Here is a 26,836-nt window from a genome sequence, read left to right as displayed (position 1 = left end):
GGAAAGACTGGCGAATATATAACAGCTGTAAGAGAAATCAAAAAATAAACTGGATTAATTTTATTGATGTAGAATCAACGTCATTTTTTTAGCAACGATTAATCGACAAAATCATTAAGCCTCCACAATTCTTGAGACTATAATGATGAACAGTAAATAATACAAAAATACATCGCAATTAAGGAAGACGATATGTTTACAAGAGCTTACACGGACGGAGGCGACACTTGGCGGGCGTCGGTTGAACTAATGAGGCTGGTTCCCGGATAAGAAAGGCATGCTACGATGAAGAACAAACAAACAAACAAACAAAAAACAAAAAAACAAAAACAAAAACAAAATGGCGGTTGCGCATAAAAAGCAAAACAAAACGTTCTATGAAAAGCTTGTTTGCTTGAAGACATACGAAATAAGACGATCGACGCTTCTGTTGTATAACAGATCTTTTCTTTTTGTAGTGTTCGTTTTACGGTCTTATTTCATCAAATACGAGGAGGTAAAGAACGAAATGTAACCGATAGGTGCACACAATCAAACTACCCCTCAATCACAACGTGTAACCCCCATACACATCTTATTTCTGTCTTTTTTGATTTGCTCTATTTCTTCTCTCTCTTTCTCTCTCTCTCTCTCTTCCCTTCTCATTCTCTTCCTCTCTAGATCAATTTTAGCAGCACATCATCTAGGTTTGTGGAGTATATCAAAGAGACATTTTCATGAAACATGCAACTGAACCCACCAGTGAGCAAGTGACTTACTCTCTAGTATTTTCCATGCCAATTATAGCTAGTGATACGCGGTACTTCCAATAAGTTTTCAGCCTGTTTTTATACAGACATTTAAAATTGTCGTAGAATCTTGAAAGTTAAGTATGTTATTGCTTATACATCTTATGAGATGACTGACACATTTTTATGATTTCAGATTCAAATGAATAGTTAGAGCAGCAATTGGAATACGCCCTACTCAAGCCTGATTGTCACAGCTGGTGAATTTCAAAGATGCAACCTGGACGTGAGGATATTTTAGAAGGACGATATGCAATAAAATTGTGTTTTAAACTTGGAAAAATACCAATGCTTCAGTGTGCTTTTGGGCCATCTTGCATGAATCGAGTAGCAGGCTGTTAATTGCGTAAGAAATTCAAGGGAGGCAGAGAGTCTGTGAGGAAGATGAGAGGTGTGGGAGAAGTAAAGAAGTCAGTAGTCACCATACCAGAGCTGATTAGCCAAATAAAGAATTTCATGGATAAAGGCCGTCATATGTCTCTAGAGACAATAAGTGCACAGTTTGATATCAATGTGGAAACTGTACACGTAATTATCCGCGAGGTACTGAAGATGCGGAAGATTTGCATGAAGTTTGTTCCAGTGGTGCTCAGTAAACATAAGAAAGAAAGACGTTGTCATGGGCATAAAGACAGTTCCTCACCCTCCGTATATTCGAAACCTTACTCCCTGTGACTTTTCTATATTCCCTAAACTCAAGAACAACCTTAGATACTGTCGTATGAAACAACTGAGGAGATGAAAGAGGCTGTGACGAGGGTCATTAATACGCTCACGCCAATATTCAAAAACTGTAGCAAATTCTCATTTTCTTTTCATCAGATTTTTGGCACTACTGAAACGGTTTTTATTCGCCGTAGAGAATGAGAGGAATTTCATCCTGATTGTGTGATTCACACTGTTAAATTTGGAGGAGGGACCTAATGGCTTAGGGCTGCATGGCTTCTTAAAGCACTTGACTGTTGCACACATGTAAGGGCAGAATGAACTATTTATATTGATGATAAGCTGGATCAGGTTTACAAAACCTCTTTAAAATATTTAATAACTAGCGGGGGTACCCGGCGTTGCCCGAGTGTTTGTTTCCGGGACGGGGGGGGAGTTTTAAAAAATGTTATGGTAGGTAAGTAGGAAGGATCAAACCCGGAGTCATGAGTAAAAGTAGGAAAATAAAGTGTGAAAAAAAAACAAAAAAAAAAAAAAAACATCTGCAACGTTAACAGTTCGGCCACCAAGAAAAGTCCATTCCAGTTGTTTAGGAAAAAAAAAACAAAAAAAACGACTACGGTAGGTTGGCGCGAACGTGAAAATATAATGTGAATTGTCCAGCACGCTAACCACTACGCCACAGAGCACCGCAGCTTAGATTAGTGATTTTAAATAACTTCACATGAAAGAACTACGAAGCCAAACCGGTGTTATCTTCTCAACTGTTCCTTGTGAACGATCCCCAAACGGTGTTAAGTGGTGGCAGGGGGAGGAGGAATTTATTAGAGAGAAAATATTTTACCACTTCCATTGATCTTAACCGATTTTGGCCGTGACTTCTCAGCAGAAAAAGTATAGAAATCTAAGATTATCGAGGAATTTGAGAAATAATAAGCCTATAACACACCTCAGATATTGTTCTGCCGTTTGTGCATATTATATTTGCATGAAATATCTTGATTTTTAATCCTATTAATGTCAAAATCAGACGTGAAAAAATGAGTTCATTTTATTTATATAGAAGAAGAATAGAATAGAAGATAGAATAGAGAAGAGAAGAGAAGATAGATAGAAGAAAGAAGATAGATAGATAGATAGAAGATAGATAGAATAGAATAGAAGAGATAACATTCCAAGTGAAGTGGTCTTCCAGCAAGACAATGCCCCGTGCTATACGTTTAAGTTTCAATGGGTTAGCTCGAAAAAAAAAAAAAGGGATTACAATGATGAAGTGCCCCCCTCAATCTACAGACGTAATTTCCATTGAAACTTTGTGGTCCCACCTAGGGAAATAAATGAGAATGCAAGAATGTTCATAAAAAAATTAGAGACCAAACTTCATGAAGAGTGGCAGAAAATAACTCCTACCACCTGCAACAATTTACCCAATAATATGCAAAAACGAAAAAAGCTGTTATAAAGGCAGAAGAATGACTTGGAAAATGATGGTTGTTGTTAAAATAGATTTATTAATGTTTACTCCACTATTCTTGACCTTGATATATATAAGTTTGAATCATTTTCATTGGTGCTTCATAATTTTGACCACAGCTGTATGTATATATATATATATATATATATATATATATATATATATATATATATATATATATATATATATATATAGTAAGTTATAAAATGTATATGGCGATGAAGCTACACTGAATATTCCGCGTTTCATCCACTCTAGGACTCTTCAGGCTTATGCGCATAAGCCTGAAGAGTCCTAGAGTGGATAAAACGCGGAATATTCAGTGTAGCTTCATCGCCATATACATTTTATAACTTACTAACTAGCTCTACCTACGTATTGAATACTTTTGGAGTAAATACTTAAAATTTACGCATAAATCTGTACTTTCGTATATTAATTTTATGTGAGTAAATTAAGTAGTTATATATATATATATATATATATATATATATATATATATATATATGGATTCAATTTACTTGGCTTTATTTAAAGACTAGCAGAGGTACGCGACGTTACCAAGAATTGAATTATGAGTAAAGAATGTTTCCCACCCTCACTTTTTATTGTCATTGAAATCGGCCATTTTTCAATCAAAGCGATTGATTACCTAATCTAGTTAGGGACCTATTGCAGTGCACCGGAAGAAAGTTTGCATGCCTCTCCACAGCGATTTAGTCCACAATACATTGTAGTCTGCATTGCACTGCAGAGAACCTACTGTTAATTTAATAAATTTATTTTTATGGATAACGGCTTGAATTAAAATTAGAAGTGCAAAAATCAAGTATCATGGTTCCATTGTAGTTTAAACAGCAACATTCATTTCGAACGCGCCTCTGTCATATCAAATAACCTACTGTTGATTTTATATGCCTGACAATTCTTCTTGTGCGGTACAAATGGCTTGAATTTAAGTTTAAAATGAAGAAGTCGAGTGTTCAATTGTACTTTAAACAGAAACATTCATTTCAAACGTGCTGATATCATAGAACCTACTGTTGATTTTATATGCCAGAATCTTCTGCTTGTGTGGTAATAAAACTTCTTAAATACATTTTGATATTATACTACGTAATGGGTTTGGTCAAAATTGCCTGCTCCTTCTTTTATTGGACTATTTCGATTATCGATTATCCATACTTATCGAAGACATTCCGATACAAAATCTATCTAAGAACACTGCCAGATACATAAAGTACATTTGTGTGAAATGGCATAAAAATCATCCCAGTGGTTGCAGACTCTATAGGGAACGAACTCACGTAGAGACATACACACAATTCATTTTATACACTAGTAGATAGATAGTAAGTTAGTTGGATAGACATACAGATAGATAGATAGATAGATAGATATTATTGTATTAAATACAATTATTTTTAGAATTAGTTTTATTTGGTTTTTAAAAGTTTTCTTTTCAAAAGAACTTTTGGTCTGCATCCGAGTTTTTTCTTGCGGAATTTGATGTGTGAACATATATACTGTTATAGCACACCATGATGCGGTATCATACCATACATGCTAACAATAATGCTAGTATACCTGAAAACATATAAAGTAGAACATTTTCGTCAGAGAATACGTTTATTTTAAGAAATATCAATCGTTACAAGCAATATTCGGCAATGATAAAACATAGATTCACAGGAGACAGAGAGTGGACAATTGTTTGCGACTATTTAACATATAACGTTCCTGTTCGATATCACTTACAAATAACCATAGTTTATCTGTAAAAGAAAGTATCATTTTTTAAACTCGCATTTCTGTTTGAAACAGTCTTTTTTTTTGTTTTGGACACTTTTTCACCAAGTAAACGATGGCGTCTCTGCTACAAAAAGAACACATTCAGAATATGCAAATCAATGCTACTGTGTTCAAATCGCATCAAATTCTCAGTTAATATGCTCTGCTTTATCTAATGTACACCATCGCAGATTTCCATGATCTCCGTAATATATATATATATATATATATATATATATATATATATATATATATATATATATAGTTATATATATATATATATAGTTATATATACATACATATATATATATATATATATATAGTTATATATATTATATATATACATGTTAAATAAAATTCTGAAATGCTGTTTAATTTTTTTATCCTTGTCAAACAATGCATTTTGTTGTTAATCTACGTTGCTTTATTTAGAAATTCCATGTATATAGTGTTCAATACTTTGTAGAGTTTGAGAATATTTGTTATATAAACATTTAATTTGGCTAAGCAGCAATTGCGTTTCGGTGATTGTACTACCGTTGTCCGGGAATCGAGACACACGTTGTGTGAAGTTTCAGTCGCAAAGGAGACCAAGACGATCAATAGGAAATAACTCCAACTCGCCTTTTGTTTTGTACAACATTTCTTTCCTCATTGTCTCGTTACCGTTGTGACGTCCCTCATGCATTGTACGTGATCGCGAATGTTATTCACGTCTTTCATGCGATCGTTTCTGTCTCTTTTTTTTTTATAGATTTTTTTTCTTTACCTGTGACGTCATTTCGCATGCATTTACATCCGCGCATCCGCGCTAAGTTACATTACGTTTCATCGATACTTCAAAAATAATCCTGAAATAATTTTTTCTTTTCTCAGAACTGGTTTTTAGCTTCAATGAAACGTAATCGCTGAAACATGATAAGAAACTGCGTAAGCCAAATGTAATAGGTACATATATATATATATATATATATATATATATATATATATATATATATATACATATATATAATTATTTTTTACTGTAATAATTAAATACCTACAGACACTAGTGTTTCATCCTTTCGGGAATCTTCAGTGCAGGGTGACACGATTAATACCAGTCGAACGATTCGAACCCCGAATATATATATTAATGTCAGCAATTCTTAAAAAAAAAAAACTGAAAAAATGATAAATTAGAAATGCATCCTTGTCCTCACATAATCATGTTGTTTTTTTTTTTCGTCATGGGCAGGACAGTAGATAAGCCAATCAGTATGCTTAACTTTAACCTGAAAAGTTTCAAATAGCATCTTCCTCGCTAACGCATCGATTTATTAGACACATCCGGAGAAAACTCGTTAGTATTTTTTTTATATGTGCATTGTTGTTTGTTTCATTGGTTTCCTCTAATCTTTCATAAATTTTATCGAAATATTATTAAAAAAGAAAATAAATAAAGTAATCTTTGTGCACTTTTTTCATCCACGTTTTGGTTTTAGACTTGATTGTTATTGCTGTAAGAATCCAGTTTATGTCGCAAACGAATCCCAGTCTGTTTTTCGGATCGGACGCACAGACAAGAACAATAAACCTCAATAAACGTGTGGCGGAACTTCTGACTCATACTGCAATAGAGGACGAAATTAATAGCGTTATTAACGAGAGCTAAGATATCCATGAGATCACCGAGTGGAACATAGATTTGGTCGAATATGTTAGGAATGGTTATACTGAGGACAATCAGGATACCCTGCGGCAGTTCGGTGGCCAGGAAGAGGACGATGACTGTTAGAAGCATTTTCGTTGTTCGCGAATGTTCCGAGAGGCGGGTGCGGTTCGTGCATGAAATCTGCATCATGTGTTTCCGTTTCCGGGTCTTCTCTCGGATCTTATAGATGAGGAGACTACCAAAGATGAACATCAGCACGCACGGCAGTAATTTCCCGGTGATGGCGTAGAGCCAGTACTTGACCGTTGTCCAGTAATCAGAATCGCCGATGTTCGTGTCTCGGATGATGTACACGTTCGACGTGCTAGTGTTCTTCTCAATTATCTCCTTGGTGATGAAGTTGGGCGTCATCATGATGGCCGAGCCGATGTAGACGCATGCTATGAAAGCGCGGGACAGTTTCAACCTCCGGACACGGATCAGCTCCCCGCGCGCCGGAGAACGCAGATGCGCGTATCGGAGGATTGACAACAGCACGCACAGCCAGATCGAGATGGTGTGCGTCGTGTTGACCAGGTTGAGGTGGAACAGCATGAACACCGTCCAGGGCCAGTCGTTCTTTTCCGGCGTGATGTAGGTCGGGTTGTTGACGATGTAGAAGTGGAAGGCGAACGGGACGTACGACACCATAGTGATCATGTCGGACACGGCCAGCCAAGTGAGGATGTTGTTCACGGGGGTGCTCATGTTTTTACGCGACAGAACGGTGATGTTGAAGATGTTCGTCACGATGCCAAACACGCAGACACACGTGCTGAGGTAGCCGTGGATATGGGCGTACCAGCTTCCGAAATACGTGAGAGAGTCATAGACGGATATGTCTGGTTCCGGAGGTGCCATAGTATAGCTAAGAAGAACCGGTATCGGCAACGGCGGTGTATGCGTCATGTTGGACGAAATGAGAATGGGCAGCAGTGGTTGAACTAATATATATATATATATATATATATATATATATATATATATATATATATATATATGCTAATAAATATCACCGGCTATCACTTAGTGTACAGGTATAGCTATCCATAAGAGCATGCTTGGTTGTCTACAATGCAAATATATAAGCATTATAGATTTCTCTTACTTTGTAGCCGTTATTGTGAGCACAGGAATAAAAGTCTTCGACTACTAATAATGCTATCTAGTTCTGAATCTCAGCTCGAAACATTCGTTTGTTTTAATCACATTGAATAGCCCGTGATTACGCGAAACAACCTTTCTTGTGGATGCATAAATTTATATAAATATATGTATTGTGTTGTTTTATTAACTCCGTCAATTATGGTTAGCTCGACATTTATTAATGTGTTTATGAAGTACTTCGTATAACTATTCATTTGCTGCTGGGGGAGGCGATGATGGTTCAGTGGTTAACGATACGGACTGATGACCTGAGTGTTCCAAGTTCAAATCCAGCTCGTTCCGCAAGAAATTACTTTGACTTAGGATGTTGGCAACCTTCACGTGGTCCCTCCCGTAAGTACCTGATATCTTTCTAGAAATAATTCTGCATAGAAAAATATCGGGGAAAACAATGGAATCTCCGGATTCATACGATATGATGATGGTCGGATGTTGATTATATTTATATGAATAAGTAGATACGTATCAGAGTTCGAAAATCATACGGGTATTGGTTCAAGTGTATATCTGGATATGTAATAGATTTTAAAAAGTGTTTTCCAATATTAGCATATTTTTTTTTTAGCAAGAATGGTTCAGAAAGTTAACAACTCATATGAATCACAACGAATGGTATCCAAAAATTGAGAAAGAACTAAAAATTGGACTCAACAAACCAGCTAGTAATGCTTGTCTTTATAGTGAACGTTAGTGGAGGTAGGCTCTCTTTAAGTGCTCTCGAGTCTCATTATTTTTCTTCGGAAATTTGGCTTACATTTTGTAGCATAAAATTGGTGTTTGCCCGTTCTGTAATAATTGGTTATTTTTATAAATGGCGAATGTTGATTAAAACTATTTAAGTTCAATTTAAAAAAAATAACAATTAAATCTTTTTGAATCTAAATAACGAACTGATGAAAATAAATCATTTATCATAAATCCATCAATAGTTCACCAGGTCATTAGCGGTTTTAATATTTCAGTTCTGTTGGACGTGAGATAAAATATGAAGAAAATAAAAATGCGCATAGACGATAGCCATTTTGATGCTTAATTTGCTTCTGTATCCGTTCCGATATTCTCTTGTTTGTTTGTTTCTTTGCTGTAAAATCCAAATTGTATTCCGGAATAGTTCTGCAGTGAGCATCCACGTTTTATCTGAAAAACAAAATGAAGAGAAAAGAAAAATCAATGAAAGTTTATGTCAAACATACCGCAAGAACAAAATCTATTTTGCGTCAAATTTAATCAATTTCGTAAGATAAAACAACGCATTAAGATAAGCAAGAAAAACAGCAGTTTCATCGTTGTAAACATCAGAAGTTACTTACGTTTTTATGTTTTTATGTGAAATGACAAATCGATATTTAGCAAAGAAAATGACATTTCAACCCAGAAGAATTCTTTTTAAGACATCGCCTTATTCTAAAAAAGGCCCATGTGCGTATAAATAAGGTGTTTTTCTTATATACGAGGTGCCTTAAATAAGTTTCCAGACTTTTTTGTACAGACAATTTTAAAATTATCGTAGACTCTTAAAAATTCACTAGTTTATTGCTATACATCTTATCAGATGACTGGCCAAGTTTTATGATTTCAGATTCAAATGGACAGCTATTGTAAGAATAGGAATACAGCTTCTTAAAGCCTGATTGTCACATTTGGTGAATTTCAAAAATCCAATTTGGACGTGAGGACACTTTACAAGAACGATATGCATAAAACGCGTGGAATGCTTCAGACTGTTTTTGGACCATCTTGCATGAATCGAGAGTCAGGTTTTGAGTGGCATAAGAGATTCAAGGAAGGTAGAAAGTCTGTGAGGATGATGAGAGGTATGGGATGAGTAAGGAAGTCAGAACATCAGAGTTAATTGGCCAAATAAAGAATTCCATGGATAAGCACAGTCGTATATCTATCGAGACAATAAGTGCACAGTTTAATGTCAGTGTGAGAACTGTACACATCGCGAGGAACTTAAAATGCAGAAGATTTGCACGGAGTTTGTTCCACAACTCCATTCTTGTCACAGACAATTTGACCAAGATGGGCATCAAAACAGTTCGTCACCTTCCCTATAGTCCAGCCGGTGCTCCATGTGACTTTTGGTTATTCCCGTAGCTCCAAGAAAAACCTAAGAGATAATCATTATGAAGCAAATGAAGATGTGAAAGAGGCTGTAATGAGGATCACATAAGAAGACTTCCATGAAGCCTTCCAGAAGTTGTTGCAACGGGTCAAGTCAATTGCATCTAGAGGAAATTATTCGAAGAAGACTAGAGTTTCATGTATGTACTATCAAGAAAAATGCCCATACGAAAAAGTCTGGAAACTCATTGAAACCACCTCGCAAGTATGAAAAATAACAGCAAACGAAATATGCAATGAAAAAAATAAAGCGATTCACAATCAAAACATCATAGCTAGGTTAACATTAACAGCGAATATCGAATTGTTGGTTATTTAGGGTTCGTTAAGTTTACATTCTACTATTTTCTTTTGCATAGCCAATTCAACATTGATTTAATATGTGCTCAAGGTTTTGGTGTTAGCCTTTGGTGTTAGTCTATAGTGGTCTGATTATTTTTGCACAATCGTTATTAAGGGGTTCATTGTCGGTTTCTTTAATGGTAGAGTCTTTAATGATCTGTTTTCCGGTATCTAATTCCTTGGTAAACTGTCTATTTTGTAAAATTTATTCTTTAGCTTTAAGGGTCGAATCTTTAGTCCTTTCTTTCGTTTGCAACGCTCTACGTTCATCTATTATCTGACCGACTATTTGTTTATTTTTCCCGACCAGCTCTATGCTAGTCTATCATGTGGTCGAGCCTTTAGTAGTCTGTCACTTTGGAGATAGAGTCTTTGATAATATCTTTCTTTGAGAATCGTTTTCTGATGGTTTCTCTTTTTGGCTGTTATATATATATATATATATATATATATATATATATATATATATATATATATATATATATATTATTAATAAACAAACGCAAGCGTTGTGTGTCTATTTTGTTAATTTTGTTTTATTTTTAAATAAGTTCATATACGATTAAGCGATTTATATTAAACTAGTGGGGGATACGGCTTTCTCCAGGCATAAAATACGCTTAAATATTATATTTTAATTTGTTTAGATTTCGTATATATTATTATAGAGTAATGATTTCAACAGTAAAAAAAAAAAGTATTTAAGGTGCCATCAGCTAGAATCGAAACCTAAAATGTAGCAGTCAAAGCTCGTGACGTTAGTACTGTACCAACGTGACATGCATATAAACCGATTAAAAATTAAAATAAACCAAGATGAATGTACAAAATTTGTATCGATGTTTTCAATTTGAACCTATTTTTGACATTGTTAAAAGAACGTTCCGTAAAAAAAAAAAAATCCAATCATTAGAGGCTCCTAGCGCTGCTCTGCGACTTTTAGCTTCAGATGAGATAGAGTTTGAAATCATGGAGACATACAGACACATAGACATTTATATACTAGATTTTAATGTATAAAAGAAGACATGTCTAATAAAAAAATATGACAAAAAGTTTTGGCCTCGCAAGATAGAAGCACTCTGGATCGGTACCAAAATATAAATTACTTCAGGTCAGGAAGATGTTTATTTTGTAATGTATGGTGCGATTTTTTACCAACCAAGTATATGAAAGATAAAGTGTAATGTAAGAACAGGTAGTATACGTTGTTCGAAACGGTCCAGAACAACTCCTGATGTGGTAACAGTACTCCGTTCTACGGCGAACTTGACTCATACAAGTATAGGATTGCGTCGAGAGTGACATATCTTCTCGATGAGTAGAATAACGTAACCATTTTCCCAACGACTTCGGCAACAGATTTAATGTAAGTTTTCCATTTTAGACCAAAAGTGAAAATCAGACCCAGAAGCGTATTTTATTTCTTTGAGAGGAGACCTACTCGTATCAAATAAGGCCAAGTAGAGATCAGAGCGTTGGTGTTGACAAAATGAAGCTTGACTGAATGCGTTAAAATTAACCAGCCACCTTTTACCCCATTGCACCCTGTGCTGAAGATCGGCGAAGACAGACCCAGGATGATCTTATTCGTTGTTGGTCTTTGAAGTTTTGCCGTAAATGGTAGAGTCGACTGTGTATATATCGAGGAATGAACTTATGTGATTTGGGAGATCATTAATGAAGATAAGGAATAGAGTTGGTTCTATGAGGCAGGTTTGCGTTTATACTTTGAGCTTCGGACTTCTGTCTAATCCTAGCAGAGAGAAAGGATTCAATGATTGAGAAGACATTTTCAGATGTTACACTTTTCGAATAAATTATGTTTTAACTCGCGAACAATGTATTTATATACGAACACGTACGCACGCACGCACACACACACACACACACACACACACACACACACACACACACACACACACACACACACACAATATCCTAGCGTCTCTCAGAGCATGTGTTATAATCAGCTTTGCTGACTGTTGACATTGTTGTTGCATTTTCTTTTGTGAAATGCTGAGAAATATGGGAATTATGTTCACCACGCTGATCTCCTCAAGCAGTCCGACATGACAAAACTCAACGATCTATATTATCTTAAGGAAAGGAATATAAGATGCGCTTTATGCGGCCAATGTTAGTTAAACAAAGATGTGAAAGTGTTATATAATCACTCTATATAATTTACTAGTTACACTTTCATAAAAATTTGTGCGAAATTATATACATGCTCTTATTCTTTCGCCGTGATTTTTGAAATCAAAAGAAACGAACTTGTTAAGTCAACAATACAAGTTTATTTACATTAATCAACAGAAAGTATACAACAAGAGAGAGATCAGTCGATATGTGGGTTTGATGGCGTGGTATCGGTGTAGGATGATGGTAAAAATATTACTCACTGCTCGAGTCACTCAACACTCTCTAACTGTTTCCTATTTACTCATGTCTTATATTTACATTCCATACATCGGAATTCGATGTTCACTTTGGAATGCCTATTTGCTTTGGTCGACATTCCACTTCAGGTTAAAATATATTTCGTCCCATTGTTTCCGTTTTTAAGTTATTTGCCGTAACTTCAACTCTTCGATCGGAATGTCAGTTTCTATTGTTTTAATTGAATTACGTCAGCAATCGGATTTAACATCTGGCTTTGCCTAGATCCTGGATTTGCGTGTGCAATACAATCCATATTTTCCGGCGTCGCTCGTTACCTATCTAACAACAGCATTTATAAATAAAAAGCAGTGTGTTTAATCCATATTACTTTCTATGAGAACATTTGTTTCTATTGACGCACATTTTGCTTCATGAATGTAGTCGAAGAGAGAATCAAGTTCATGACTCGCGACACAACAGCATCGAGATTTTCAAGTGCATCAGATAACACCTCACTGCCTATACGTCGATCGATTAGTTGAAATCAATGACGAACATCTTATCGACCGATGTCAGCTTAGGAAAAGGTTTAGGCTAAATACGAAGTCTTAAATTGTTATTAAAACATTTGCATTCATTGACTTTTTATAATTGTTCCTTTTAAAGAATCATGTTACAGTATTGTAACCACCACTACTGCCTTTCTGTTACTTTTACTCTCACACACACAGTTACTATCTCGTTGCTGTTTCGGAAATTTTGCTACTTGAAACAAAATTTTTAAGTAAATGATAAACCTCCCAAGCATAATGAACAAAGGTTTCAGAGGGTGACGATGGCTAAGTGGTTAGTGACATGGACTGATAACCTAAGTTTGCCAAGTTTAAACATCAGCAGACTCAAAGAATAAGATCGCCATCACCGTATAACGATTGGCAACCAAGAAGAAGAAGATCCTCTAAGATGAACAGGAAACTGGAACCATTGCATTTTAACAAGGAATGAGTTCCTGGTGTAACGTTGCATGGCGTTACACTTTAACTTAGCAGTTCATAAAAATAAAACTGAGTAAATGTTTACTTTAACTACAACAAGAACACCGACCAATAAAAAGTTTTCGGGGTCGCTGACAACGAATCTGATATTCAAACCCGTCGCAAATTTACCGTTTGCATGGTATTAACCCTCGAACCCTCGCACTATTTTGTGCCATATCACCGCATTCGTAACGCTACGCAACGTATGAGCGGTTCTTATTGAAATGTACGTACACGCGAATGTGCGTAGTCATGTAATCTTTCAAAAGGCGAATGAATACATGGCGGACATTTTAAATGACAGGAAATATTTTTTCATGAAATAAAAAAAAAATAGTTTTCATCTCATTTAATAGTAAAAATAATGCTGTAAGTTTTCACGAACGATTTACAAAGCCATTTTTATATTTTACGTTTCATTTTAGGGAGGCATTCAATTATAAAACTGGTATAGTTTTTAACATATGCTTCTGCGGTTTAATTAACCGTTTTTCCGTAAGTAACGAGCAAACATACACCGAGCAGAAGAACCGTTTAATTTTTAACAAAAATTCTGCTTACATTTGAAAGCGGCGATGGAGTTGTTATTTCAAATGTCCGCTAAAATTCCTCCCCGATGTTAGAAGTCACTTTACTACGCGAGTGCGCGCGGATGCATCATGTAAGAATAGCATAAACGAAGCCGGTGAGGTGGCGAAAAATGGTGCGCGGGTCAAGAGGTTAATACCATGCAAACGGCAAATTTGCGACGGGTTTGAATATCAGGTGCGTTGTCAACGATCCCCGTAAACCTCTAAAAAACAACATTTTTTGGTCGGTGTTCTGTTGTAGTTAAAGTAAACATTTACTTAAAACGGAAAATAAATAAATATCCATGTTTTCTTTCTCAACAAAAGTTTTTTTTATTACCGTTATAATTGTTTCGATACCACTTATAAGTTTCTCGCCATCGTCCATCTCGCCCGATGTACACCTTTCTTCTCCGACCTAACGCCATTTCTCGACTTCACAGTTACACGTCCATTTTCTTCGACATCGCATTTTGCTTCTCTGACCTCACATTAGCCATAGCCAGACATTTCTCACCTGCGTCATTACACGTCCATTTTCTTCGAAGCCGATTTTATTTCTGCCTGGGCATGTGCTGTTCCTTTTCCCTCTTTTCCTATTTCTTCTCGCGTACATTTCCTAATTTACATATGCCTTTTTTTCAGGTATTGCTGCTGCTAATCTCTTCGCAACCAGCCATTCTTCGCTGCCGCCGACATCTTCCCACGCATTCATGTGGACTTTATTACGCTGGTAGGCAATAAGACTTAAGAACAAAGACGATTAGGGATTACTGGTAACAACACATTGGAAAAAAATAAACGCCTGGCTGGCCCGTTGGAATTCTTGGGTACCTAATGTATTAAGCGATAAACTTACTCCACCACAAAGAGGGGAAATAACGCCTAGGAGAGTGGACCTCCTACGACTACCCAGAAAAGAATGACTCAACCGGCCAAACAAAAGATCACCGAAATGGCTAAATTTTTTCTGCACAGATTGTTAAGATCAGAACACCGACTGGCGTGTGTTCGCGAACATGATCGATTGGCAATTGAATGCCACTCCCGCAATAATCAGATGGGACAGATCATATTTGACACATTCATGCAACCATGATAGTTGATATTATCTTGAGTAGGAGGTCATCCCGGTTTAGAAACGGTGGATTACACACACGCCAAACCTTCCAAACATTACGTTCCACTGGAAGATGTGTACTCTTAAAACTTGATAATATTTATGAGAGTAGAAATTAGACCTTTGGTTTAATTTCGGTAACCTTGTAACTCTCGCTTCCCTTATTTTGTCCTTTAGTTCTCACATTCCATGAGCAATGTTTCTGAAAAAGGGAAAAGAATTGCTGTTTTCTGGGTCGATCTATCACTCAAATACATATCGTTAGCAAAATTTTGATCTTAAAGTAATAATTGTTTTAGCACCTTACATCAGATGGCTTCATGCATTGTTTGGATCGATTTCCAGTGAAACTAGTGCTAGTTTAAGTGTAATTTGGATACAATGCGATGAATTAGAAATCCATCTGATTCTGCATGATAAATTTGATGTCATTCGTGCCAATCGTTTTGTGCCATTATTGGTTTATTGTCTTTACTATAAACAGCAGCAGCAGTAGCAGTGTTATACTTTTACTAAGATGACATCTCGAGGAAACCTTATCCTAAAGTTTTAGAAATTTTGTCCAGTAATTTTAGCACCTACTAGCAGGCCAACCGGCGTTACCCGGTCGTAAGACACGCATAAATATTATATTTTAATTTATGCAGATTTCTTATGTATCATAAACATTAAGTACGTATTAATAAGTATTCAACGTAAAGTTAAATTCATTAAAAAAGTTTTAAAAATTCATAAACATTAAGTACGTATTAATAAGTATTCAACGTAAAGTTAAATTCATTAAAAAAGTTTTAAAAATTCATAAACATTAAGTACGTATTAATAAGTATTCAACGTAAAGTTAAATTCATTAAAAAAGTTTTAAAAATTCATAAACATTAAGTACGTATTAATAAGTATTCAACGTAAAGTTAAATTCATTAAAAAAGTTTTAAAAATTCATAAACATTAAGTACGTATTAATAAGTATTCAACGTAAAGTTAAATTCATTAAAAAAGTTTTAAAAATTCATAAACATTAAGTACGTATTAATAAGTATTCAACGTAAAGTTAAATTCATTATAAAAAGTTAAAAAAAAGTTAAAAAAACGGAAAGAAACTTAGACATGTGCATGGGAATACTATGTTTTGTCAAAACAGTTCATTTTTTGTAAGTAAAAAAAAAAACTACTCAAGCTGAGATCGAAACCAAAAGACAGTTAGTTAAGTAGGATAACCATTAGGCCAAATTGATACTATTGTGAAAATGTGTTTTCAAACCTACTTATTTTTAACAGAAGTAAGTTGTCGTGTTTCACAACCTGCGCATGCGCAGTCGTGAAACTGTTGACAAACATATAAAAATCCGATCATTCCCAAGTATCATCTTTTCAATCTTAACCTCTTAGCAGCCCTTAGTTACGGATGAAAACCGATTAAAAAGATCTAAACATGTCTGATACCTCTATATACCAAATTTCAAGTCTATAGATAAAACATTCGTTGAGTATATAGGTTGAGAAATATCCTCACACACAATCTCACTGTTATAGAGATAACTTCATCTGTTTGTGTCTGTCTTTTCTTGTTGCCCCAACATAACTTTAGTAATTATACATTAAGTTATTACTAGCGAGACCTGTGGACATTCCACAGAGGACTTATTCATATGTAATATATTTATGTTGGCATTCTGTAGATGTTTAGCATAAATGGAGACACTCTGAAAATATTGTAGCTCTTTTGTTAAAACTGCAAAAGGGTTTATCTAAGCTAGCAGGGACGCCCAGCGTAGCCCAGTCGTAAAGTACGCTTAAATATGATATTTTAATTTTGCATATATCGTATATATTATTATAGAATTAATGTTCTATTGATTTTTATATATTATAATGTTGCGATTTAAAAAAATATCCATATAACTTGGGCAGACAAGCTTGAATCGAAATCGAAGTCAAAATTTATATATATATATATATATATATATATATATATATATATATATATATATATATATATATATAACTTGAGTTCCTTCAGCTATAATCGAAACCGAAACCAAAGCTTAGCAAGAAATCTTGATAAAATTATTTATAAAAAAATTATTACTGGTGTGCCATGAGCTATAATCGAAATCGAAACCAAAACTTATGAAGAATTCTAGGTAAAATTATGTATAAATAAATGACTTGGGTGTCATCAGCTATAATAGAAACCGAAACCAAAACTAATGAAGAAGTCATGGTAAAATAAATTTATTACAAGAAATGGAAGTTCATAACAAACAACAGTCATGCAGATGCAAGCATAAAACACAAAATAAATAACACACAAAATAAATAACACAAAATAAATAGCACAAAATAAATAACGCACAAAATAAATAACGCACAAAATAAATAACACACAAAATAAATAACACCAAAATAAATAACACACAAAATAAATAACACACAAAATAAATAACACACAAAATAAATAACACACAAAATAAATAACACACAAAGTAAATAACACACAAAATAAATAACGCACAAAATAAATAACACACAAAATAAATAACACACAAAATAAATAACACACAAAATAAATAACGCACAAAATAAATGACACACAAAATAAATAACACATAAAATAAATAACGCACAAAATAAATAACACACACGCTATCCCATTAATATATACATTATTATTTTTGCTTTTAATCAAATATTTTAAAATTAAATTTTTTTGTCAAAAACTCTATTTCGTTCAATTAATATACTCTTTCTTCTTCCATTTGCTCATATAAAAAACTGATTACGGAGCAAGTTTCATTAAATAATAAGCCAGCTTAACATCGAGAGAACCCTGCCCCTCTTTTTAATAGTTTTTTTTATAAAGTTAGGTATGTCTATATGTGCATATATTTGAATGTACAGAATTCATTTCTAAACTAATTAACCGATCATTATGAATTTTGAAACAGAGCTGCAAAGTGGACGTGTGGGGAACGTTGGTTATATTTAGTTTAATGTTGTGCAAAATCGGCAAAGAAAGAAGGAAATTTCGTGAAAATTAAGATACTCTCTATTTTAATGTAATTTTAACAATATGGCTTATACATTAGTTGATATTTCTGAAATTTCAGTTTCTCTCGAGTATTTGAAAGGTGTTTTTAGGAAGCATAATATGAAAATTATATGTAATTTTGAAATTAAAATATTTTTGACGTGATTTACATCTTATTCTTGGACATGAATTACGCAAATTTCCTGGATTTCAATTTATTTTTAAGACCACTTAAGCTTAAGCCTTAGAAAATTTCTAAAATGAAAATCATATAACGGATTTTGATGAAAATCTGAATAACAATTCTAGGCATAAGATTTAACATAATTGGTTTTAATATGCATATAGGGACTTAAAATTAGTGCAAAACTATTTTATTTTGAGAATAAATTTTACTCGTCCTGCAAAGGTCTTCGTCTAGTCCGTTATAGATTTACGAATAAAAAAAAATCGAAAGTAATCAAACGTCCTACGTTTATGAATTTTTCATATGAGGATTGATTATTCATATTATATATTCTTTGGACTACTGTTCTCATCTTGAATGTTATTTTCATGACATTTCTGCCGATGTAACATCCGACCTTCTTCAGATGTGTCTTGTCGAATCGGAAATATTTCTATCGAACTGTTCTATCCTCAGTGTAGACTATCAAAAATGCAATTGCGAATTATTTAGGAGCTCTGTCCAGCAATGGCTGACGGAACGAGGTCATACTGTCCTTGTGAAATAAAAGGTTTCGTTCGAAAATTCCTGCAGATTTCCGAATTCAGCAGAAAAATTCCCGAGTTCGACAAGAGACACCTGAAGAAGGTCGAAGTTTACATCAACTGAAACGTAACGAAAATGACACTCAAGATGATAACAGTAGGTTTTCTTTAAATGACAGGTTACCATTTATCAAAACCCGGAGGCGACTCTAGGATAAGGTTTAAGAGTTAGATGGCGAGGCAACATGTAAAGCTTCGGTAGGGCTGGATAATCTAGGAGGACAGCTCAATAGAAATTTATTAACATTGGATTTGAAGACGAACATGTTATAGTAAGCCGGGAATCAGACTCGCGGTATTGCGTTCCACAGACAGACAGTTCTATGAATTTATATAAAACGAGTATTCAGGCTATTCAAAATAGAGAATAACAAATCAAACTAAAAAGCTTCTCCGACAACTCCAACTAGGTCCAGTTAGTTCTATTATGTTCTGGTAATTGGTGCGTGTTTCGTCTTACTTGTTTTGCATTCTTATACTTAATTTCCATGATAGATATTCAAAGAACACGCTATTTTTCACGATGACACGAAGGAGAGATGCAATGCATCACCAGAACACGATTTGTAGAACTTAGGTCGAAGGCTGAAATCGGAAGCAAAAATAATCAAGAAATAAAAGCAAAGAAGAAACAAGATGGATGGATTGTGTGAGAGGTACAATTTATCAGTCTCGCGAACTCGTGGCACCTCGATGACGGCGTTCATTGAGCATTTTTGTATAAAAAAATCCAATAACATTATCCTAAAAACGATAACAACGGACACATTTCGTTGGCATCTTGTACGGCAAAATGGCGTCAGCTTCAATGAATGAATACCGCTTTTTATCAGTACGAAAGCAATAATTTCTGTTCTATAATGACTGAGAAATATTCTTATGTTGACTGAGTTCCTGTTATAATAAAAAGAAGTAAAATTAATATAGATCAATGCTTGCTTTTCTGTTAATTATTATCCTGTTTACTTTTAAATCAATCGAAGTTCTCAGAAATCAAAGAGGCTCATTCGGCTGGGTGGGGTGTAACACGCGATCTTTATATAAGATACCGAGATATTCGAGTTTTCTATCTTGTACCTATATTTCAATACCCAAACCGATAAAATTTATTCGCTTGTTTTTTTTTTTTAAACTTTATTTTTTCATCGTTGGTACTAATGAGAAAATAAATATTTATTGGTTTTTAACTACCAGTTTTTTTCGGTAATCTGAAAATTATAAAAAAAAGACAACAGTTCTATACATAAATATTTAGAGACTAACAGGAAGAATCGACGTTGCCTAGGATTGAATGATGATCAACGGATATTCCACATTCCTATATTTTTATTGTCATCGAAAGCAGTGAAATCAGCTATTTTTCAATCAAATCAATTTATTGCCTGCTCTAGTTGGGGGGGGGTATTTCCGTGGACAGGAAGAAAATTTCATAAGCCTCTCGCAATGATTAGCTCGCAATCTATTCTAGTCTAAATTATCACTATAGAGAACCCGCTGTTGGTTTAATAAACTTATGTTTATATGTATAATTGCTTGAATTCAAGTCAAGTTGTGGCCTAAACAGAAACATTCATTACGAACGCGCCCCTGTCATATCAAAGAATCCCCATTTTGATTTTATATGCCGGACCATTCGGCTTGTGTGGCAATAAAACTTCTCCAATGCACTTGTGATGTATTTGTGAGGTTATGTCGGGTGTTAACTTAGAACAAAATGGCCTGTTCCTTATTTCATCGAATTATTTTAATTATTTATAATCGATACTTATCGAAGACATTCCTATACAAAACCTATTTAAGTACACTTCTAGGCACATGAAATACGTCCGAGTGAAATTTTATAAAAATCGGCCCAACCGTTTTCGAGTCCATAGAGAACGATCACACAAAGTTTCTTTTTATATAATAGTAGAGATTTCAATGAATCGCACTCGGGAAAGATATATGCAGCGTCTCATAACTAGCTTGATAACTGATGACTGGAAAGTGCTGGAATACTGGATCACGATGCTTCATGTGGGAATAAAAAAATCTGAAATCTTGGGTGCAGCTCAATTCTTATTAAATATCATAAAAGCTGGGAGATGTGAGCTGGATGGTTGTACGAGAGATTTGGAAGCAGTGGCTAACAAGAAGGATCATAGCAGATTCTATTACTATGTTCGCACAACGAAATTCGCCAAGAAGCTGCATATTTCAGAGTAGAAACTATGCTGCAATAATAACGTTATTCTTTAGAACACCATTTTTAAGATGGAGAGGAAGGTTGTTTGTAACTTTAACCAAACAATTTAATAAAAAAACAAAAAACAAAAACAAAACACACAAAAAAAGATACCGTTTAACTTGACTTTAAATGGAAAATACTATTTCAAAAATAACACTATGCCTATTCTACTATTAGAGTTTCAGACTCGGGACTAAAAAAGTAAAGGCCCTTCTGACGACTTCCGGAAATTCGTTTCACCATTTGTAAAGAATATCAGGGATTTATTACGCAAACACACAAACACACACACAAGCACATATGGGGATACTGAGAGAATGATGTGGGACAAGAAAGAGAAAGGAGTATCCTTGTTCGAAGTTAGTGTTCCAACGATGCTTGGTTAAACAAAGCTGAGAGAGAAAAGTTAATGAAATATAAAAGTCTTTTGTACTACATGAAAATCACTAGAATCTTCGGGAGATCCATCTCATTTTAGTAATCATAGGAGCAAACGGACTAATGATGAAAGCGACGATTTCTGTTCTATCATCACTAGGCAATATTATCATATTGACGTTGGTTTTTATATCACAATAATTAATAGGAAGATAAAGTAAAATACAGGGTGAAACGATATAATTGTCGCCCTAGAAAAGACGACATTCCATTTCCATTAGATGAAAACCGATTTTCTTTTTTTTTGTTGAAGCCCATCTACTAGTTGGCCAGTTGTGTACAAATCCCAAGAGCGATAGGAGCCTTCTATCATGTCTGAAAGTGACACAATCAAAACAAATTTTCCGGCCACAGTTATGGTCTTTAGTGTGGTTTCAAGTGAGGGCCATATCATGCCACCTCATATCTTGGAAGTCGGCTTGAAAGTCAACCAAAGTATATCTGTAATATGCTGACGAGTGTGGTAAACCCATGGTGCAATCAGGTGGACGCTGGTAGACTTTGGGTGGAACAGCAGTACTCGGCGCCTGTCCACAAGTCCAAAGAGATCCAGGCTTGGCTTCAGAAGGAGTGCTACGACTTTGCACACTTCTCTCATTGGCCCACCTGCTCCCACAACCTGAACTCGTTAAACTACTTCGTTTAATTATACGTCGAAAACATCACCGACATGACCTCCCACAATACCAAAGCCAGCCTGATCGCCACCATCCGCCGAGTATTCGCCGAGCTCTCGCCGGCACTTTTGGAAAAGGCATGCTCCCAGTTCCAGACTCGAATCGAGGCGGTGATTGAGGCTGAAGGCGGCTACATTGAATAGATGTCAGCGCTACTACAAAATCAAATTAGCTGAATTGATTTTTTCAATAAAAATTATAAATTGAAGTTGTAGCGTTGTTTTCTTTGGTGTGACAACATTTTCGTTCCACCCTGTATTTGCAGATCAATATTATTTTACTATTAGTTTTTCTCCAGTTTCATTTTAATTCGATCGATGTTCTCAGCGTTAACATTTGACATCCATGTGAAATATATAGATATTTGAGTATTCAATTATAGTTCTCATTTACTAAATGGTGAGTTAATAAAGAAGCAAGAAACACATTTTTTTTTGTCGCAAATTAATCGTGTCATTTTATTTACATCTGTTTCAGGGGGTGAGGCACAAGATCAAATATGGGTTTTATGAAAGCGTTTCCGTGGAAAGAACTGGATTCGAACTTGGCACCAAACCCAGGTTTTTAATACGTATTGTTAATCATTTAGTCCCTGTCACCTGCAGTCACCGCCACCCCTAATAACCTGTGTAATCTTTTAGTGGTCTATTACTCTTACCGCATTCCAGACCAAGATTTCATCTACTCTGATAGAGTATCCAGCCAATTGCTACTACTATAGGAAACATCACTTGGAAAAGGTGCATTATTCCAAATCTATGCTACTGTAGAATAATCATATTAAATGGATGTTAATTCGATTGAAAAAAAAACCCCATATTATTTGAATATTTAGACAAAGTTTACTTAAACACTTAGACCATTAGACACCAGAACATAGTGTCTAATATGTATTCAAATCTTCGTTAATATATTTAGTACAGGATGTTTGGGTTAAATTTGATATCCTTTAATTTCCAAACCGTTTGAAATATTTAATAGCTCTAAAAAAAAACAACGAATAGCTATTTTTATCTACTATTTATAGCTTTGCGAAGATTAGTCGGAATCTTAATGATCTCTCTCTCTCTCTACTATTATCCACCCCTTCCTCTTCACATCTCCATATTCTTACCTCGCTCTCTTCTTCTCTCGCTCTATCAGCCTATCCTCTCTCTATTCCCCACTTCCAACATTCGTTTTTTTTTCTGCCTCGTACTTTCTCTCTCTATTCCTCACTTTCAACATTTGTTTTTTTTCTGCCTCCTACTTTCTCTCTCTATTCCTCACTTTCAACATTCGTTTTTTTTCTGCCTCGTACTTTCTCTCTCTATTCACCACTTTCAACATTCGTTTTTCTTCTGCCTCCTACTTTCCCTCTCTATTCCTCACTTTCAACATTCGTTTTTCTTCTGCCTCCTACTTTCTCTCTCTATTCATCACTTTAAACATTCGTTTTTCTTCTGCCTCCTACTTTCCCTCTCTATTCCCCACTTTCAACATTCGTTTTTCTTCTGCCTCCTACTTTCTCTCTCTATTCCTCACTTCCAACATTCGTTTTTTTTTCTGCCTCCTACTTTCTCTCTCTATTACCCACTTTCAACATTCGTTTTTCTTCTGCCTCCTACTTTCCCTCTCTATTCACCACTTTCAACATTCGTTTTTCTACTGCCTCCTACTTTCTCTCTCTATTCCTCACTTTCAACATTCGTTTTTCTTCTGCCTCGTACTTTCTCTCTCTATTCCCCACTTTCAACATTCGTTTTTCTTCTGCCTCCTACTTTATCTCTCTATTCCCCACTTTCAACATTCGTTTTTCTTCTGCCTCCTACTTTCTCTCTCTATTCCTCACTTTCAACATTCGTTTTTCTTCTGCCTCCTACTTTCCCTCTCTATTCCCCACTTTCAACATTCGTTTTTCTCCTGCCTCCTACTTTCTCTCTCTATTCCTCACTTTCAACATTCGTTTTTCTACTGCCTCCTACTTTCCCTCTCTATTCCCCACTTTCAACATTCGTTTTTCTTCTGCCTCCTACTTTCCCTCTCTATTCTCCACTTTCAACATTCGTTTTTCTTCTGCCTCCTACTTTCCCTCTCTATTCCCCACTTTCAACATTCGTTTTTCTTCTGCCTCCTACTTTATCTCTCTATTCCTCACTTTCAACATTCGTTTTTTTTTCTGCCTCCTACTTTCTCTCTCTATTCATCACTTTCAACATTCGTTTTTCTTCTGCCTCCTACTTTCTCTCTCTATTCCTCACTTTCAACATTCGTTTTTCTTCTGCCTCCTACTTTCTCTCTCTATTCCCCACTTTCAACATTCGTTTTTCTTCTGCCTCCTACTTTCTCTCTCTATTCCTCACTTTCAACATTCGTTTTTCTTCTGCCTCCTACTTTCCCTCTCTATTCCCCACTTTCAACATTCGTTTTTCTTCTGCCTCCTACTTTCCCTCTCTATTCCCCACTTTCAACATTCGTTTTTCTTCTGCCTCTTACTTTCTCTCTCTATTCCTCACTTTCAACATTCGTTTTTCTTCTGCCTCCTACTTTCCCTCTCTATTCCCCACTTTCAACATTCGTTTTTCTTCTGCCTCCTACTTTCTCTCTCTATTCCTCACTTTCAACATTCGTTTTTCTTCTGCCTCCTACTTTCCCTCTCTATTCCCCACTTTCAACATTCGTTTTTCTTCTGCCTCCTACTTTCCCTCTCTATTCCCCACTTTCAACATTCGTTTTTCTTCTGCCTCCTACTTTCCCTCTCTATTCCCCACTTTCAACATTCGTTTTTCTTCTGCCTCCTACTTTATCTCTCTATTCCTCACTTTCAACATTCGTTTTTTTTTCTGCCTCCTACTTTCTCTCTCTATTCATCACTTTCAACATTCGTTTTTCTTCTGCCTCCTACTTTCTCTCTCTATTCCTCACTTTAAACATTCGTTTTTTTTCTGCCTCCTACTTTCTCTCTCTATTCCTCACTTTAAACATTCGTTTTTTTTCTGCCTCCTACTTTCCCTCTCTATTCCTCACTTTCAACATTCGTTTTTCTTCTGCCTCCTACTTTCTCTCTCTATTCCTCACTTTCAACATTCGTTTTTTTTCTGCCTCCTACTTTCTATCTCTATTCCCCACTTCCAACATTCGTTTTTTTTTCTGCCTCCTACTTTCTCTCTCTATTCCCCACTTTCAACATTCGTTTTTTATCTGCCTTCTACTTTCTCTCTCTATTCCTCACTTTCAACATTCGTTTTTTTTCTGCCTCCTACTTTCTCTCTCTATTCCCCACTTTCAACATTCGTTTTTTTTTCTGCCTCCTACTTTCTCTCTCTATTCCCCACTTTCAACATTCGTTTATTATCTGCCTTCTACTTTCTCTCTCTATTCCTCACTTTCAACATTCGTTTTTCTTCTGCCTCCTACTTTCTCTCTCTATTACCCACTTTACACATTCGTTTTTTTTTCTGCCTCCTACTTTCTCTCTCTATTCCCCACTTTTAACATTCGTTTTTTATCTGCCTTTTACTTTCTCTCTCTATTCCTCACTTTCAACATTCGTTTTTTTCTGCCTCCTACTTTCTCTCTCTATTCCCCACTTTCAACATTCGTTTTTTTTTTCTGCCTCCTACTTTCTCTCTCTATTCCTCACTTCCAACATTCGTTTTTTTTTCTGCCTCCTACTTTCTCTCTCTATTCCTCACTTCCAACATTCGTTTTTTTTTCTGCCTCCTACTTTCTCTCTCTATTCCCCACTTCCAACATTCGTTTTTTTTCTGCATCCTACTTTCTCTCTCTATTCCCCACTTTCAACATTCGTTTTTTATCTGCCTTCTACTTTCTCTCTCTATTCCTCACTTTAAACATTCGTTTTTTTTTCTGCCTCGTACTTTCTCTCTCTATTCCCCACTTTCAACATTCGTTTTTTATCTGCCTTCTACTTTCTCTCTCTATTCCTCACTTCATACATTCGTTTTTTTTCTGCCTCCTACTTTCTCTCTCTATTCCCCACTTCCAACATTCGTTTTTTTTCTGCCTCCTACTTTCTCTCTCTATTCCTCACTTCCAACATTCGTTTTTTTTTCTGCCTCCTACTTTCTCTCTCTATTCCTCACTTTCAACATTCGTTTTTCTTCTGACTCGTACTTTCTCTCTCTATTACCCACTTTCAATATTCGTTTTTCTTCTGCCTCCTACTTTCCCTCTCTATTCCTCACTTTCAACATTCGTTTTTCTTCTGCCTCCTACTTTCTCTCTCTATTCACCACTTTCAACATTCGTTTTTCTTCTGCTTCCTACTTTCTCTCTCTATTCCTCACTTTAAAAATTCGTTTTTCCTCTGCCTCCTACTTTCCCTCTCTATTCCCCACTTTCAACATTCGTTTTTCTTCTGCCTCCTACTTTCTCTTTCTATTCCTCACTTTTAACATTCGTTTTTTTTTCTGCCTCGTACTTTCTCTCTCTATTCACCACTTTCAACATTCGTTTTTATTCTGCCTCCTACTTTCCCTCTCTATTCCTCACTTTCAACATTCGTTTTTCTTCTGCCTCGTACTTTCTCTC

General features: G+C 35.3%; 1 protein-coding gene and 1 long non-coding RNA gene across 2 annotated transcripts in view; both read right to left on the bottom strand.

Annotated features, from left to right (window-relative positions):
• Positions 1-6,057: 6,057 nt before the first annotated feature.
• On the bottom strand, positions 6,058-7,427 carry LOC145298795 (G-protein coupled receptor dmsr-1-like). The gene has a single exon (XM_080144345.1). It carries the CDS (start codon positions 7,319-7,321, stop codon positions 6,200-6,202), a length of 1,122 nt encoding a protein of 373 aa, XP_080000471.1. The 5' UTR covers positions 7,322-7,427; the 3' UTR covers positions 6,058-6,199.
• Positions 7,428-8,132: 705 nt separating this feature from the next.
• Positions 8,133-26,836, bottom strand: part of LOC145298811 (uncharacterized) — a 534,037-nt gene continuing 515,333 nt past the window's right edge. Inside the window, exon 3 of the long non-coding RNA XR_013871084.1 lies at positions 8,133-8,716. This is a non-coding gene — a long non-coding RNA (uncharacterized LOC145298811). The remainder of the gene's footprint in view (positions 8,717-26,836) is intronic.

The sequence above is a fragment of the Euprymna scolopes genome, chromosome 2 (assembly GCF_053919585.1).
Source record: "Euprymna scolopes isolate OS-2025 chromosome 2, ASM5391958v1, whole genome shotgun sequence".
Lineage (NCBI taxonomy): Eukaryota > Metazoa > Mollusca > Cephalopoda > Sepiida > Sepiolidae > Euprymna > Euprymna scolopes.
The sequence above is the reverse complement of the archived record's forward strand: the minus strand, read 5'-3'. Positions and strand labels throughout refer to the sequence as shown.

What these genes read in the sequence shown, in the direction of transcription:
- LOC145298795 (XM_080144345.1), bottom strand. Translation starts at nt 7,321, where the DNA reads ATGACGCATACACCGCCGTTGCCGATACCGGTTCTTCTTAGCTATACT.